General features: G+C 38.5%; 1 protein-coding gene across 6 annotated transcripts in view; it reads right to left on the bottom strand.

The window, feature by feature from the left end:
- fli1 (Fli-1 proto-oncogene, ETS transcription factor) overlaps window positions 1–11,716 on the bottom strand; it is a 33,336-nt gene extending 21,620 nt beyond the window's left edge. Inside the window, exons 1-4 of one of the 6 annotated variants that reach the window (XM_065279332.2) lie at window positions 11,582–11,716; window positions 9,181–9,295; window positions 1,007–1,218; window positions 583–737 (exon numbers count right to left, since the gene is read on the bottom strand). In XM_065279332.2, coding sequence (XP_065135404.2) covers window positions 583–737; window positions 1,007–1,218; window positions 9,181–9,252 — 439 coding nt within the window. In that variant the 5' untranslated portion in view covers window positions 9,253–9,295; window positions 11,582–11,716. Of the gene's footprint in view, window positions 1–582; window positions 738–1,006; window positions 1,219–4,576; window positions 4,765–9,180; window positions 9,296–11,581 lie in introns of those variants that run through there. The other 5 variants (XM_065279334.2, XM_065279333.2, XM_065279335.2 and 2 more) reach the window with 5 other exon arrangements.
- Between the last annotated feature and the right edge of the window lie 1,230 nt (window positions 11,717–12,946).

The raw sequence follows: 12,946 nt of genomic DNA, 5'->3' as shown, positions 1-12,946 counted from the left end.
TAAGGTAATTTTTTTGCGCATACGCGAGGGTTTGCTTACAGTGTGCTTTGCGTACTTTTCTTCATCAATAGAGTGTACGTACTGTACGCGCACCGCCACATTTTTGAAACACTGCGTACATTGTACGCGTAGGTTGTTCATGCAGGTACAGCAGAATGTAGTATTTGCCCAGAAGATGCACAAGTTACATATACAAGTTAAATAAACTATGCTTTGCAAAGCTGGGTTCAACCGTGTGCGCATGTTCACATACAAGTAAACAGACTATACTTTGGGATTTAGCGTGCTGTATGCATCAAATGTTTGAGGCTGAAACTAGTGAAAACCCAGCTAAAGTCTTTTGTTTATTTACTGTTTATAACATAAAATTATGTAGAGCAAAACTTTCTGGAAACATTTTACCTCAATATCTTTAATATTGACTGAGTAAGGTCATGTCAAAGATGAAATCAATGTGAAATCAAATCATTGAGTATATCAGCATACGTTTACTAAGTTAACATAATTATTCAGGTATACCTAAATTTATAAGACTGTGAGCAAATTTACTTTTTTATTCATGTGTAAAAGAACTGTGGATACCTGCTGGGACAATAACTCTCCTCTCATTGGTTGTCATGTTTGGGGGCGGAGCATTCTTATCGTCCATGTAGCCAGTATAGTTCATCTGAGATGCATCAGTCCCACCGACCATCTTATTGCATTTAGCCACACTACAGTCCACCGGGGACTCTCTGCTAGACAGAAAACAAGAGAAAAACAGAGACAGAGCTTGCATCACTACTGCTTATTTTTAGAAAGAACAACAATCACAAACATCATGCTAACAAGTGCACAGAAATAAGATTTGAAAATGACTTCTTTTTAGTACACAGCAATTTTTACCCAGAATACAGAAGTCACAGAATGCGAATTACGTTGAATCCAAATGAAAAACAACAAATCTACACTCGCCTCGAAAAGCATTTGGTTAATTCAATTGGCAAACACATTCAATCCACTATACCTGGATCCATTCATGTGATCATATTCTCGTTTGACATTGACCCGGACAGGCTGGTTGATCCATTCCTGCTGGGGGGGAAGAGGGTTGATCTTGTGGGGCTGTCCGTAATCCTGTGCGCCGGACGCAGTCATGTCTGTCTTGGGTAATGGAGCGGCAGCAGCGTAAGGAGGCTCAAACAGAGACTGGTCTTCACTCACCACTGACAGTGCCTCCTGTAGGGTAAAAAGGTAGAAACGATATTAATGCTTCTCAATGAAACCCAACCCATTTCTGTACATCACGTGTAATCAATTTTAAGCACATTAGTTACTTGCTAAAGGGCAGATCTTTCGTCGACGCAGGTTCAAATCGAGCTGCGCGACTGATTGCTTATACATGACCACACCACTGCCATGGAAACGTGAAAAACATCTAGAAGTCAACATGGAAAGCCATTCGTGACCTGCTTTACTGAATCTGACATATTTCTAAAAATGTAGGATGGTACATAAGGTTACTGGGACTGTGAATGCAATGTTATGATATGTGATTTTGAAAATTGGAATTTGAACTGGAGGGGTTTAAAAAGTAAGAGACGTGACATCAGCCGAACAGGAACATGGTTCTAAAAAGCGAATAATTGCATCTCAAGTAAATAGTGCCAATTTTGATTTTAAGGAAATAATATTAAACAATATCCCGACTACCATTTTCAATAGTGACATTTTAATACTTCTTCAAGGAAATAAAGTAATTATTTTTTCAGTCTTTGTCCTGATCATGACTCGTATGTGAGACAGAACAGAGGCACAAACATCTGTCCAAGGTCACTTCTACATTTGCTCTCATTGCAAGCGCTCAGCTGGGGTGATGTAGTTTTATTAAAGAAAACAAACGCTGCAGACAGGCCCCTCTGGAGAGAGCAATGTCTACACGTGCATGCCATCATCTTCTTCATGGATGTTCTTCATCCCATTCACTGCTAAAAGTCACATTTATTCAAGTCTTTCGGGTTTCTTTAGACCATTGCCTTGTTTCCCGCTGTAAAACCATGTTGCCTGAAATTTATTCCTAATAGGTAAATGAATAGATTCACTTTTTAAAAAGATAAGCTTCTTTTCTAAAGGAAATATCTGAAATATGGAGAAAAGATACCAAAAGATAGTGATGGTGAAAGGCTGAATTTGGAGCTTTACGTTGTTTTAGGTTTTTTTTTTTTAGGTCATATCACATTCAAATGCATCTCTGACATGGAATTGTCATCTTCAAATTGTGTTGCTAGTACTTTTTAAATAAAAAATCCCATCCATAACAACGAAAATCTTGGGATATTCAACCATCACTCAGCTAGTCTTTTTTCCCCTTTAGTATTTGAAATTTTGTGACAGTCGCCATCAATTTGATCAGCGGACTGTGGACAGTATCGGGGTGGCTCACAGCAGAAGGCTTGTGGCATGATAAGTGTGGCAGAGTTGAGGAATGCCTCTATGGTGCCAGATAAGGCCAGAACTGCTATTATGACTGTGACACATTACTTACATGCAGACATATCAGCCTACACCATATAATTCATGATTGGCAGTCAGTCTTTCCCAAGATTACAGAGGGTTGTAAAAATAGGAAAATCTAATTCCACGCTAACACTCGTATACACACAGGGACGGCCCTGTCAAAATGCAAAACTGCTTGCACTCTACGAAACTTAGCACTGCTTAGCGACGGTCACAAACTTTGAGCCAAGCATCTTATTACAATGAGGTTAAAATACTCACAAAGGTGCCATTTACCTCAGGCCATAAATTGGCCGTGCCTGCATGGCTCACTTGAAGCATGCAGAACCTCAGGCACTCGGTGGTTTGCTGGTGTAGATTTATGGTGAGGTACCAACATTGCACTGCTGATAATATTACATATAATACATGGAGGCTATTGTGCTACCGTGCGTTATGGATTACTAGAAATTGCACAGCCATATTCCCAACAGCGTAACTTAAAAGACTGTGTAATACATTAAAGGTGAACAGCAGGAATCATCATTGTCTGTGCAGAAGATGCGTCATTAAATGCCGATGTTTGCATCCTATTTAAAACATGGGGCTATTTTATACAGAGGACATTCCTGTCTTTTGTTTTTAAGAGGAAAAGGAAACCTGACAGGAAACCAGATTGTGTGGAACAGGAAATACCCGTCGATTGAGATCCCCCATTGTAAAGTGGTGCACAGCTAAAATCAAGAGATGTTTTCTTTGTTTATTGACAAATTCTTCCAGTTTATTTATTAGAAATAGTTTCGATTAAATTAATACTTAATTATATATAATTTTCAAAATCATGTAATAATAGTAATGTAATAATCGTGTAATAATAGGCAATATTAACAATAATACAAATAATATAATAGGCAATAATAATAATAATAATAAAACAGCAGATTATTTTAATGATGTAACAACACAATTGCTTAATGCTTTAAAATATCAAACCGACATTGTTTGTGTAAAGAGTGTTGCCAGATAAAAGCATATCTCTTCTGATGTCCTTATTCACCCCTATGCAATCGAAACAGTCTATTTAACATGATAAAATCTAACATAAGCATGATGTGTACGGTCCCAAACATATACCACACCCAAAACCACTTATATGACCGCAAAAGAGAGAGAGAGAGAGAGAGAGAGAGAGAGAGAGAGAGAGAGAGAGAGAGAGAGAGAGAGAGAGAGAGAGAGAGAGAGAGAGAGAGAGAGAGAGAGAGAGAGAGAGAGAGAGAGAGAGAGAGAGAGAGAGAGAGAGATTAAATTTGCTGCCCTCCCCTCCAGACAAAAGTCTACAATCACAGGGTTACATTATTTGGGGGTTATTATGAAACTATTGTTAAACTTTTTTCAGTCAATAACAAGCGGTATGTGATGAATAATATTTGCATAAGAAAACTCAACTATGACTAACCATCAAAAATGCCCAGAGTAACGGTACACTGTGGGGAAAAAAAAAACTTTTTAGTTAGCTGTCAGAAAGCAGCCTACTGTTTAAGAGACTAAACCCCATTCAAGAGTATCGTATAGTGATTGTTGTCAGATACCAAAAGAAGGGAAAGGTTGTGCAGTAATATTTTATTGTGGGTGGGCTCGGGTTTTGTACTATATGAATGGTTGGAAAACCTCGGCACGGTGCCACTCAAAGTGCGCAGCCACATCTCCAGCCTAAAGCTTTGTGATTTATATAAACCGCTGCGCCAAAATGCGTACGAACACAGCAATATACAAAAAATCCAGACATTTAACATTCTCAACATAGACACGCATTGTTTTACTGACAAAACAGTTTTACTCCATCGCAAACAGCGCGTCTAGACCTGCGTTTGATCCAAGTTTTTTCTTCCTAAGTGTCCAAGTGTGTGTGCGTGTAAAGTTCCGCATCCTCCGCTATAGATTTCAACAAAGTTTCGACGAAAAAGAAAAGAAAAAAAAGTAGGAAAGCCGTAGGAAATCTCTGACCGGAGCGCGGCTGAAAAGCTTCAGGCAGGCAGAAGTCAAACGTCTAACGCTCTCAAACTCTATCCATCTCAGAAAGACCGCTCTCCTCCGCTCTTACCTTAATAGTTCCGTCCATTTTGCGCAATTTTCAATGGATCCCGACGATATTCCGAACATGACACGCGTCTGAATTAATTCCAGCCTCCGATATGTGGCGGAGAGACAGAGACAGTTTCGCCGGATGGTTTTTTTCCTCTAAATTTGGGAAGTGAAGTCACTGCGCCTGAGAAGGAAGCCGTGTGTGCGTGTGTGTATGCGTGTGTGTGTGTGTGTGTTTGTCACTGGCCCTGCCTTCATGACGGCACCCAAAAGCAGGATACTTGTCCCGATGAGATAAGACACCAAAACAATAGCGTTTCTTTCCTTTGTACATGTTTTTGCCTGGAAATATTTACAGAATGCCTGCCAGCTCTTTACATATGTTGCACGCTTTTCTTTCCCCACCAGCCCCCCCAAAATATTATAGAGGATTTGGTGGAAATATTAGGTCTGCATAACGCATTATTAGATGGGTAGTATGGTAAAAATACATTTAGTATAAAAGCTTACAATAACAGGAAACTGACAAATAAATAAAATACAAATTAATCGAATAAAAACATATTAAGATTTTTGAGGAATGCGGGTAAAAACCTCTTCAATAATGCAAATAATTAGGCTATGCAGTCTATTGGCATTTACGAGATCATTTTTAAAAATCTAGTATCATACAAGACTCGGTTTTCAGCTGTTAATACGCATACTAAGTCTAGCTATATAGTGAAGCATGTGAAAAGTCTATCCGAACCTCTGTGGGGGTTTTCAGTCCTTAAACGGGCTTCCATTAATAAAACTGAAGCACACAGCGCCGAGTCAGTCTGCTCCACACGTGTGCGCCTGCTCTCCTGCATATGCGCACCTCTGTATCCACAGCAATCTCTATTGCTCTGAGGCTGTGTTCCACATACAGAGACTGATACCTCTCTCCCGTGCTTGTTGTTCAACAATTCTCAAAAATCAACAACACATGGATCCACATATTTCTTGCCTTCGTTGATGATAAAGAAAAATTATAGGATGCATTTTAACATTGTAACTGTGCTGGAGACGCATTGCGCTGGCAAATCAAAAGTCAATAGTTCGATACCCAGAAAACACACATAGTGATAAAATGTATAACTTGAATGCATTGTAAGATGCAAAAAATACAGTGAATTATATTTTTTTCCTGTAAATAACTGTAAACTATAAATGTGTTGTTAGTAACGAATAAACCTTGCAATGTAGCGTCAAACTACACATCCTTTATTATTATGATATAGCAGCTGTGTGGATGCTCCTTTGTAAATTCCCACCCCTTATACATTTTTGGTTACGCACTGAAAGAGCCTTCGCTAATTCCGGCGAGTTATTACCTCGCACATACGCAACCAGTGAAAAACCAAATCTGACCATACCCCGGATTCTTATAGACCCCCTGACCGATAGGGTCGTGCCTGGGGGTGCGAGACTGAGTCTGCGCCGGTTTGCTTGTGCTGTTTGCGACTTGGGGGTCTAGAGGGGGAAAGCCCCCCTCGAGAGCACCACATCTGGATCCTGCTAGGGGTCAAGGCTTCTCCTGCCTGAGGCCTGCACAGTAATTAACGGAGACACCTTGTTTAACCATTTCTAGTCAGGGCCTCTCTCTCTCTCTCTCTCTCTCTCTCTCTCTCTCTCTCTCTCTCTCTCCTCTCTCTCTCTCTCTCTCTCTCTCTCTCTCTCTCTCTCTCTCTCTCTAGTGCGCGAAATATAGTTTCCCTTGCATTCAAATAAACGGCGGTGGCACTTATCAACAAATTTCTGTGATTTGTATTTGTGATGCAGTGACTGGAAAATTTTGATAGGAGCAGTAAGGCAGAAGATAAGAAAATTGAATTTTAGTCCAAGCTAACCATTTAGCATTCGTATTAGTGAAATGCAAAATTTTGATAATTATATCAGGTTTTGGGACATGTGCATTACAGAGGAGGGGTGGACATCATTTTCACTGAGCGTGGGACCTGATAGCTGAAACATATGTTTCCCTAGAGGGGCCGCTTAGACTCCACCATTTTTTTAATTAAAACACCATTATCTCTGAGCGCATGACGAGACGGAGATCTGGTGGAGAGGGGTCACTAATGACACTATAATTATGTTTTATGGGCTCCATCTCGATTATTATAAATGAGACGTCTCTTTACTTGATGTTAAACTATATATCAGATAAACAGTGAACACAGTTAAACATACTCAAACTTATTCTGAAATGTCTTGTGCTGCGTAATCCTATAGAAATAAACAGGTTGCATGTCTATTTTGATGACAACAGTCATTAACAGTCTAGGGTCCGCCTTTTGTAACGATAACACCTTAAAAATACATTTTCTGTTTTTATTTATGTAACAAATATTTTTATTAGGTGCATCATTAAACATAGAAAATCAGCCTCTTCTCCCGCGTGGCACTTGCCCAGGTCATTATGAGTCCAGCGGTAACAAACATTTTGAAAGGCCAATAAACAGATGCATGTTGGTTTATGTAGTGAGCCACAGAACATCTGGCTCTACGCTGGAGCTTGACAGCCAGCCATTTCTCCCAACCACGACCTGTGGGAAGCCAGTGGCCCAACGCTACTGGAAAAGTGCTGAAGCAAGATTTAACCAATAGTGAGACTAGAGGTTTCCTCATGTTTAAAGCAAGAGAGAAAATGGTGAGAACCTTTGTGGGAACAACGTGCTAAATTGACTTTTGGCCATACATTTATTACCTGACGGTAACCGATCTAGACGTCTAGGTTTTATGATCGTCTAAGTTATACATCTAAAGATAATACAGTGCGTAATTTATACAAAAAACATCAGTCTATTGTCCGTAGATGTGCACATTGCATGAAAATGGTGAGGATGAGACGGTGATCTGGTTTTGTGGCAAACATCTGAGATATAAAAACCGCTCGGCTGTCCTGATAGGAATCATGCTTCTCAGGTTGCTCGAGACAGTCACGAGCCCCTCTTCTCTCACGAGCTGAGAAAGACAGGCACGTCGAAAAAATGGAGACTGCAGCACACAACACTATACTGTCTGGCCTCCTGCTCCAGGCCATAATTAATTTGAGATTTATTTTTATTGGAGAGCCCTAGTCTCGCCCGGCCTTAACCAAACAAAAGCACTAGCTGGACCGTAGCTTCGCTTGAATTCTTGAAGCCGAATTATTTCTTTGAAACTGTTTTTTTTTTTCTTAAAACCCAAATTCTGCCAAATAGCAACAACATACATTTTGACTGTTACATGCAACATTCGTAAAATAAATACATGAATAAAAATAATAGCAAAACCTTCCACCAACAATAACTCACAAAGTACAAATACCATGGCGGGGCAAATTGAAGGAATAGACCTATCTGTTGGCATCCCTTGAGTATTAACAATGTTTAAAATAATGCTAACAATCAACAAAATAAAATAATAATAATAATAATTATTATTATAAGTATTATTATTATTATTATTATTATTATTATTAATTGTCATTATTATTATAAATTATAATGTGTAATAAGTATTTAATAAATAATAACAACAACAACAATAAATACTAATACTACTGCTAATAATATTATTATTATTAATAATAATAATAATAATAATAATAATAAATACATTTTGCTCGCGTTTTTTCTTTGTTTGTAGGCTACTTAGCCCAAGCCGACTGCTATTCACTGCACTATTTATTATTCCGTGAAGCTGATTTTCAAAGAGAAGGTTTTCCCTCAACATTCCTCCGCAGCTAATGTCTCGAAACAAATCGAGGGCTGTTCGTGGGACTGTGAAACTCAGCCCCTCTGTGGAGGAACACAAACTATAGCGTTTGCATGAAAAGCTCCCTTATGTAGGGGGGCAATAAGTCTCCATAACATAACAACTCTGCTCTGGAAAGTATGCTGATTGTAAAGATATAATGAATGACTTTAGCAGGCACAATACTTCATTTTCATAGCTCTGTCTGTGCGCAGTGCACTAAGCTTTTTGATACATTAAAGTTATTGCAGTGGCACTCTGCCATAAATAACCGAGTAACCGCCCAAACCTGTCAGTCAGTGATAATATAACATACCTTTAATAGAAAGGAATATAACCCCATGTAAGTACCAAATTGAGCAAATGAGTTAGTGGGTATAATTATTGTGGCATTGTAATCAGGCTGTATAGGTCTAGTTTTGGTTTGGTGGACTAACATCCCATTTGCAGATATTCCTTAAACTCAAAACCAGCTTGAATTGGTATGACTGTAAACGGTCTATATGGAAAATTCACTAATGCATGGTAGTTTTTCAAAAAACAGATGTCTGCCATTTGCAATGTTTACATTCTTTAAGAGCATGAGAGAGACAGAAAAATGCACTACGTCAAATACAATAAACGTGCAAAAAGCAACATCTCAGAAGGTCGCGGATGGCCAATCCCTTCCTCGTTTATAGGCAAAAAAAAAAACATCTAATTTAAGAATAAGTTGGTGAGACACTACACACTCAGAGATGTCAAATATGACAAGAGTGGATCAGGAAAACCGCGTTTTCACAACCCATTTACATCAGTCACCAATGTAACTTGGAAGAGGAAAAGGGCAATTAAGAAGTTTAAGTCTGTTTCCTCCGACATTACCTGCTCGTATTGACGATGTTGTCTTACCTTGACGTAAGACGAAGTGTCGGGGACGGTCTGAAACATTTTCATTGGACAGGGAGCCCGGAAATGTGTGATGTTCACTTCACGGCCCCTTTAAAAAAGAAATACAAAGGTCATTAAAGAGAAAAATCAGACTGCCTCAAAACGAATAAATACACATATAAATGTCAACAATAAATAAATTAATTTATTTATTATATAACATTTAAAGTATCCCAAATTCAACCCAAAGCTAAAACGAAAAAAGCAACTTCAGATGTACCCCCCTCCATCAAAATAGCTTTGGCTTTTTCCATCCGGCTAAATCCGAAACATTTAAAATTAGAAAATTATTTCTACAATTTGCTGTAGGCTATACCACTGTTACAGCAACGAATGCGATTATTATCTTATTCATTTCAACCATTCATTCATTAATTTTGGGCCATCTCACAAGACTGCAAAAAGTTATTTTATTTACTTTTTCTGAATTACACGGATTCCACTGTGAAACAATTTCCCCTCGGCTTGCCATTTTCTTTCAAATTTGATGTCTCAGTTTCTAAGTAGTTTTTTTCATGCCCTACAGTAATATTTTCATTTTGCCAAAAACGTTATCTCCCCGTAACCGGGTTTGTTTTTATTTGCATTCTTCGTGTATATCATAAACCTGCAGCGTCGTGTATGAACTTTAAAACCATTGGCAAAGCAACAGGTAATGCAAGTGGTTTGGGCACCTTGCTTTCCATCCCATTAATGTACATCCAGCCATCCAAAAAAAAAGGTCATATTTGGTTCATGAGCTTGTATGAGGGGAACAGTTAAACAGAGCTGCGTTTATTCGTTGAAGAATCGTAGCCTATACCTTTCAGCCTCCCGAGGTTTAAAAATAATACTTGCTTCTGTTTCCTGATTGACTTGCATAGGCCTTTCTTTCATTACCTATTCTGGAGAAAGGTGGTGGTAAGCCATAACAGAGCAACAGCAGCAAAAATAGATTATCGTATAATAATATTATGAATAATAATAAATAGATGTTTAATAAAAAAGACAAGTCTATTGGTAAAGTAATATAAGCCCAACCCCCTCGTCACGTTCCTGCAAAGGCCAGCCACATATTGAAACACTTTTCGCTTTAATAAGTGTAGCTTACAAAGTCTCGGGTGAAAGGGCAGCTCGGGGACGGTGTCTTTTGCCATTGCAATTACAGACCAGCCTGGCACTAGCATTATTTAACATTCCTCAAACAGAGTGATTGTCATTTCAAAATCAACAATTGAAATATCGTAAACGAATTAACATTAGGTCTCATTCATTTTTCCCTAAAACACAGACTTTCTCAATTTATTGTGCACTAAATGCTACCATTCTTTTAAAATTTTTATTAAATGAGAAGAGTTATCAAGAATATCAGGGTTATAAAAGAGTTAATAACCACTGCATCCTGGTCTATAGGCTATACTCACACCAAAAGGCCTTGAGAAGTTTGGCTGTTTTATTAATTTTTTATTTTTAAATAACTTCGTATCAAGTTGAAAATTATGTTGTACACGATATAGATAAATACGACATGGCCATATAAACACGATGTATAGAAAAAGAAAACGTAAATCGTAAGAGGAAAACAAAGAACTGTAATTGTACATAACAAAGGCGACACACAATAATATTTATGATTGGTATAAAAACGTACTCGTGCGTTGTCTGTTATCGCGATACGGAACGAGACGTTGTCATTCCTATACCTGAACAAAAGGTCCGTAATGAATACATCAGGAGTCGTATAATTCGCTTTATTTATATTCGAAGGCAATCTCTGCGTTAGACCTCGGGCTCCTGCGGGCGAAAGCTGGGCTCGCCTCATAAACTTTCCCAAATGCGTCCAATTTCTAAACGGTTAAATAGCATAGAAATCCGCATCTGTGGCCAATTAAGTGACTGGAGGGCACTGTTAAATAACTGCGTCGTCTATCCTCCGAGGAGGACCGTGATCCTCTAGTGTTTCATCTGAAGCACCCTAGTGTGTACGTGTTACATGCTGTCAACACATTGAGCAAAGAACCAACACACTGGACAAAAATCTTAACGAAAACAATCCATGCACCAATGGAATGCATTTGCGTAACATGCATGCATTTGGCAGACGCTTTAATCCAAAGCGACTTACAGTGAATTTTATCAGCTTATGTGTTCCCCGTAAATCTACCGGTGACTTTTACGTTTCAAACGCAATGCAAAAACACATAAAAAGAGACGATTGCAAAGCGACATCAACTGGGTAGGCTATAAAATGACTGCAGTTCAACCTATATAAGCAAATGCACAGCGCAACTGACAGCTGCAAACTTTCTCTGAGTTTTGCAGCATAGTTTTCTTTAAATATAACATCCCTACTCACCTGTCTCGTTTCTGTCACTTCAGCTAAACCGTTTTCCAGTCTTAAATAATTAGTCCGATCTATAAGAAAAGTGGTTATCGCGAATAAGTGTGAGTTATCTCGAGGAGGCGTGTGTGGAGGAGAGGAGGGATGTATGAATGGAAAAGTGAGATGGGAGAGCGGCGGCTCGCTGACCAATGAGAAAACCCAGACTCAGCCTGCAAGAAACTGCACATCCATTGAACCATGAAATAAGGGAAATCTAACTGAAATGAGAACAGCGCCATAAAAAAAAAGAAAGACAGGGAAAATAAGCATAAAGCCCTGTTGCGCACTGGATCACATCCGATTATGCTGTGCGGGTCTGAAAGACAATTGTTTGACTTATTTATTACCATTATCTGAGTATATACAGCACCAAATAATAAATAATAACACACTTTTGTATGTAAAGTTATATGTTTTGGCCTCGTGTGTTGTTAACTTTTTTAAGTCAGGGCAGTAAAAAAACAAACAAACAAACAAAAAACGTTCATTTGGCGTTCTGATAATTTGCGTGAAATAAATGCTTACTTTTGTCCTCCTAGGCAATTTTGACAAATTTCCTTTTTTTTTTTCTTTCTTATGGTTCCCCGAGGAATCACATTAGGATGAAGACACTCAGTGGGCTCATGTCAGATCCACGCGTCTCTTTCCTGTTAGGTTGACCCTGCGCACTTCACTAACTCCATTTCCTCACCCGAAAACTCCTTCAAAGTAACAACGGCAGGTTTACAGTGGGGAAACTGCTAGTGCATGACGCTTGGCACTCAGCAAGAAACCAAACGCTTGATAAAGACATATAACTGATCTAACGTGAAGGCGGGTCGAAGACTATTTGGTCGTAAAATATTGATGTCTTTATCTGTGTTTTATTAGCTCCTAATTTGTTTGTTGGTTTGGTGCTCATAAATTACTGCTTGTGATTATAATTGTATTTTTATTGCTATAGTAATTAACTATTTTAAAAGTGCAACGTGGATAATGTAATTCAAGTTTAAAAGTTGCACAAAACTTTATACAGTTTTTCAATTAATGTCAATGAATAGCAATGTTCCAAAAGTAAAAACTCCAATGTGGCAACAAAAATGAAAGACTTGTTCATATACAGAAATCTGTAGAAATGTACTTGAATTGAGTAAACCTATAAACTCTAAAAACGAACAGCAAGCCATTTTCCTGTAAGATCACATAAATTCTTTTAAACAATAGTAGGAAACAGCCACCTTAGCCAGACAGGAAACACATCTAGCATCAACCATCACAATGTGGTATGTCAAGCTGCCATGTCCAAGATGTAAAATGTAACATTAAAATAACGCAATCTTGACATTTTTATGGGGTGGT

The sequence above is a fragment of the Paramisgurnus dabryanus genome, chromosome 9 (genome assembly GCF_030506205.2).
Source record: "Paramisgurnus dabryanus chromosome 9, PD_genome_1.1, whole genome shotgun sequence".
Lineage (NCBI taxonomy): Eukaryota > Metazoa > Chordata > Actinopteri > Cypriniformes > Cobitidae > Paramisgurnus > Paramisgurnus dabryanus.
This window is presented reverse-complemented; position numbering and strand designations above follow the sequence as displayed.